The sequence below is a fragment of the Cyprinodon variegatus genome, unplaced genomic scaffold, assembly GCF_000732505.1.
Source record: "Cyprinodon variegatus isolate N-32 unplaced genomic scaffold, C_variegatus-1.0 Scaffold256, whole genome shotgun sequence".
Classification (NCBI taxonomy): Eukaryota; Metazoa; Chordata; class Actinopteri; order Cyprinodontiformes; family Cyprinodontidae; genus Cyprinodon; species Cyprinodon variegatus.
This window is the reverse complement of record NW_015150709.1, coordinates 514415-519330: the sequence shown is the minus strand read 5'-3', so window position 1 is coordinate 519330 and position 4916 is coordinate 514415. Positions and strand designations below refer to the sequence as shown.

Sequence of the window (4916 nt, the reverse complement as noted above, 5' to 3'; positions counted from 1 at the left end):
ACTATGATCTAAGTAGGCTGTAGACAGAAGAGCAGTAAGATTCCATCGAAATGTTGCTGTTTAGGCATGTAAAATAACCTGCAAAACATTACCTCACAGCTAGTTTTTCCTGACAATAATATTGCACATATTGAAGACTGGAATGCACTTCATTAAGCAATCCTCCTGACGTGTTTCACCATGTACCACACCATTTCCCATGAAAGCCAAGAACATCAGTTCTGATCTTTTAGTAAATCGATTTACAGCAAATATCCTTACAATAATGGGAAAAAACAACTTGAACGACATCCTGACATTTAGCCAAAGTGTTTCAATCAACAGCAACTTCAATGCAAACTGTTCTGCAGCTGGTTATGTCCTCAATGATGTTTCCACCCCACTCTAACAGTTAAGAGAAAGAAAACCTAAGAACTATGGCTCTAAGTTCAACATGGCAGACTGAAACATTAACCCTGCTTGTATGTAAAACCTCCAAATGCTACATGGGCTTAGGATGCTCATTTGTTTAAAGATGCTCTCTAAATGTCGCCAGTTGTCTCTTTTTGCTGCTGCTGCAGTGCAACTTTAAGTTTCACTGCAATGCACCGGGTATTTAATCAATAATATCCCCAGCAAGCAGTTTATATTCCTTACCATTGTTAAATGATCTAACTCTACAAAAAAAAACAACAGTTTATTAAAACGTGTGGAGGCTGCACAGAACGCTCTCAGAGCCTTCGTTCTGAGTACCACACATCTACATCAAACGACTGCAGCATAAAGGAAATCTGCATCATTTATGAGACTCTACTGTCCCTACAGCGTGTTGAGGTTGCATGTGACTGGCAGACACATAATAGCTTTCCCTCTCAGTGTCCCCGTAAGATGCCAGCTGTACAGCTACCAACTGTGCAGCTCCCTCCAAGAAGAGGCAGCACGTGTTAATCCATCTGAGCCAAGCTGCTTTCACACCACAAACCAAAGCACATGCACCAACACAAAGAGAGGGCAGAAAGAGCCCGCATCAGCCTACAGAACACCTACAGTGAAGATACGGCGGTGCATATCTGCGGCAAGGCAGCGCTGCAGCAAAATACCAATGCAGAAACGAGCACGCTTTTCAAGGCTTCAAAAGCAGCTAAATAAATAATATAGCTATAACAGATCAGATTTCAGTTTCATTACTTGTCAACAGCAAGTTAAAAACAGGAGTCACTCATGTTTTGTAGCATGCATGGCACTTTAAAAGTGCTGATTTTCTGAATAGTTTAATCTGCATCGTGTTTTATTTATCCAGTTTCTTATATTTGACGGTTAATAGTAAAATGATGTTAAACAAATTAAGCAGAAAGTATGTCAAGTGGTCTGTTTCACTTTCCATTTGAGATGTCTTAACATGATAAGAAAACCATCCATCCACCCAGCCTAGGCAATGCTGTTATTAGACCACTTTGCTGATTTTTAGTCCCAGATCCATCAGTAATGCAACACATGGTGAATAAAAGCTTGGGTGCTCATGCAGCAGGATTCATGAAATCTTCAAAGAAAATGACAACAAATCTCTATCACCCCGATTTAGCAGGTAATCCAGTTATCTCTGCTGCAGTTTTAAAGACAAAGTAAGACATCATCAGTTTTTTCGGTGCCTAAAGTGTTCACATTGAATGCATAGGTACTGTACTGGCAAATCCCATAATATTTCAAGCTGTTACAAGAGGAACAGCATTTAAGAAAAAGAAATTCAAACAGGAAAATAAGCTGTTCAGAATATGATCCATCATCATAATTTCCTAGTAGAATCCATCCTTACTTGGGTTTCATTTGACTTAAACTCTGTATCAAGTAGTTTAAATGGCTTTGCATCTTAAATCCAACTCAGAATCTAAGTGGAATCTGTTCAAAGCACTCATGAAATTTACAATATTTAATCATAGCAGCTGGCTGGCACCATTCTTGTGCATCCTGCAATGTAATCCACTCTAGCAGGCTGGCGGCTTCTATTTATTTATCATATTTTGGAACGCTTTAAAAACTTAATATCCTATAAAATCACAACCCCAGTTACCCAACTGTGTTTTCAAAGTCATTTTACACCAATAAGAGATATAAAAACAAAAAATCAACACCGATAGTACTTTTAAATTGAGCTTTTCCAACTTTTAACCTAAAATTTTGTGTGCTTGTAAATTAAAACTTGGTGCAACACAGAAATCGGAAAGCTAACTACAAGCAGTGTAAAGTAGGGCTGCAACTAACAATTATTTTGCAAATCTATTAATCTGTCGATTATTTTTTCGATTAATAGACTTAAAGAAGAGTTTCTAAAAAAATTTAACCAGGTGAAACTAAAACTTTTCTACTTGATGAGTTCTGGATAGAGCATACTGACAGATGTAAATGGGTTTTTTTTGTATCTTAAATGCAAAATGTTTACATATTTTTGTTACTGTTTTGATAAAATTACTGCTCTAAGTGGGTCGCTCTGTCAGCTAAAGGCATATATTACAGTTTCTATACTCCATTTAATAATTAAACTTATTCTAAATTAGTTGATTATTTCAGTAATAGATTAATCCGATTAGTTTCTTCAGCCCAAGTGTAAACATTAGTCCAGTTAGGTAATTAAAAGGGCTGTAACGGTATGCGATTTGTGACCAACTGAACCATACATTAATCTCGGTTCGGCATGACCCTGTTGGATGCAGGACTCATTTATTTAGCAGTTAATTGTTTCACTAAGTTTTTGAATGCCACCGGACATAATTAAATGTGAATCTTTACATGGTACATTATTTTGCACGGTCTGAGTCGTGCAAGGGGTCAATTTGCAAAAACCTGCAGATATCTTCCATTTAAATCAAAATCTGACCCCTTGATGTTTAACCCTCAACCCGATCCATTAACACGACGTAAACTGCATCCTGTCCCTTCTTTTTTCTTCACAATTAGATTTTTTCTGTTTTAATCTATGAAAATGACAACACGATAAAACATATGAAGGTTTATTTTAAGGAGGACCTCACTCAACATTTTTTTTTAAATTTGCTAAATAAATAACCGCCTGCAACGTTAATTTTTATCTACTGTATGTAGTTTTCTCTCTCACAAAAGAGCATTTTTATAGGTTACCTTCAGGTGAATGTTATTTATCTATGCATTTGTTAATCAGGCAATCTGAGCAAAAGAGCTGTGATGCTGAGTTTTCATGACAATTGAATGAACTGACAAGAAGAAGCTGTTTCCATTAAATTCCACTCTTGAAATTCAGATGTCACTTTAGATCTGATTTACATCTAAAGTGACATCTGAAAAATATATTTCACATCATGTGAAATATTTTTCATCGAAAAGTGTAAAAAGCAAGCAGCAGGATTAAAAATATAAATATTTATAGGCCTGATTTTTTTATCATTCAAATATGCCAATCAAAACAAACGGCTGTGATTTAAATTTGAGTAAATTTGTTAATAAAACACACTTTTTTCCCCCTTACTTTTAACTATTGTGGTACATAACAAACCGTGAATTTAGTGTACCGTTACATCCCTATATAAATCTTCCTATAGTGTAAATGTCCCACAGGATTTGAACACATCACCTCTGCCACCTTTGATGGAGGTCATGGAACTTTCCAGGTATTTTTTCTCTCTTTATTTCTGCATTGTTAAGTCTAACTATTGTTTTCTAGGATCTCCCAGAGGATTAGTACTTCCTGGCTGAACCCACCGTGTCAGAGTGCAGGTCCTGCTGCTGGCAGAGCCGATACAGGAACGAAGTTTGCTCCTTGAGCAGAGTCTGCCGCGTAGTGAGGAACACCGTCCCCCCGACGTTCAGCCGGACCCACTTGCCGTTACTCCCCCCGTTGGGTTGAATGACCGAGCCGTTTCCGACGTTCTGCGACGCCGTCCCGCCTGGTTCGGAGGATGCGGCGGAGGTGGTGGCGGAGGTCGTGCTCTCCCCCGCCTCTGTGTCTTTGTTATTATTGTTATTGTTGTTGTTATTGTTGTTGAGGTGGGTGGAGGGCGCAGCTACGTCCGCCTGTTCCCGCAGCTCTTCTGCGGTCGTTGCCATTTCTAGGAAACCACGAGACGAAAGACGTTTGGACGAAGGAGCCCGTTTCTTCTGTCCGCCAACCGCAGAGCAGGCCCCGCCTCTAAGCTGCACGAGCTCAAACATCATTAAGAAACATTTGACATCCGAAAGGCGCTTTCAAAATAAGAGCCCTAATATTTTGCTTTCCACTTTTTTATTTTCTTTAACTTGTTTATTTAACTTTGGAAGCACATTTATACGGAAGAGGATTAGTGCCACAAAAAAAAATGGAAAAAAGGTAACTGATTTTTAAATTTTATTTCAGTATAATATGGGAAAAAGTCAGTATTTTGAGATTAAAGTCAGAATTCTGAGAAAAAACTTTTTTCTCATATTATACTGAGATAAAGTCTAAAAATCTCTTTTTTAAATTAATTTTTTTCAAGTGGCCCTAATCCTCTTCCGTACATTTCTGCCAACCTCATGGGGGGAAAAAAAGCGAATGTATAACAACTGTTACTTGGTTTGTCATAATTATGAGATATTTTCTCATAACGATGAGACAGTATCTCAATATCTACATTTTTAATATTTGTTCCACTTTCCATTAAGCCAATAAACAACATCAAGCAAGTAAATTGTGGAATAGGCAATGACAAACTAAACTGACTGCTTTTTTTTAAATGTTTTTCGTTATCTCATATAAAATATTTTTTAAAGAAGGGTTTTTATACATTTTTTTTCTTTCAAATATTTTATTGTGAATGTTAAGTAACATGCTTCCTTATGTATTTATTTATTGTCTTATAATGGAACTGCTATAGCAGTGTTTTTATGTGTGAATGCAGTGTGACACGTAGTTTGGACTATGTAGCAGCCAGAGTCTGTACCCAAATCAAATT

The 4916-nt window shown here is 37.2% G+C and overlaps 1 protein-coding gene across 5 annotated transcripts in view; it reads right to left on the bottom strand.

Moving 5' to 3' along the window:
• LOC107089565 (BTB/POZ domain-containing protein KCTD5-like) overlaps window positions 1-4173 on the bottom strand; it is a 23883-nt gene extending 19710 nt beyond the window's left edge. For all 5 annotated transcript variants that reach the window (XM_015382438.1, XM_015382442.1, XM_015382440.1 and 2 more), the window contains exon 1: window positions 3709-4173. In XM_015382438.1, coding sequence (XP_015237924.1) covers window positions 3709-4161 — 453 coding nt within the window. In that variant the 5' untranslated portion in view covers window positions 4162-4173. The remainder of the gene's footprint in view (window positions 1-3708) is intronic.
• Window positions 4174-4916: the final 743 nt, after the last annotated feature.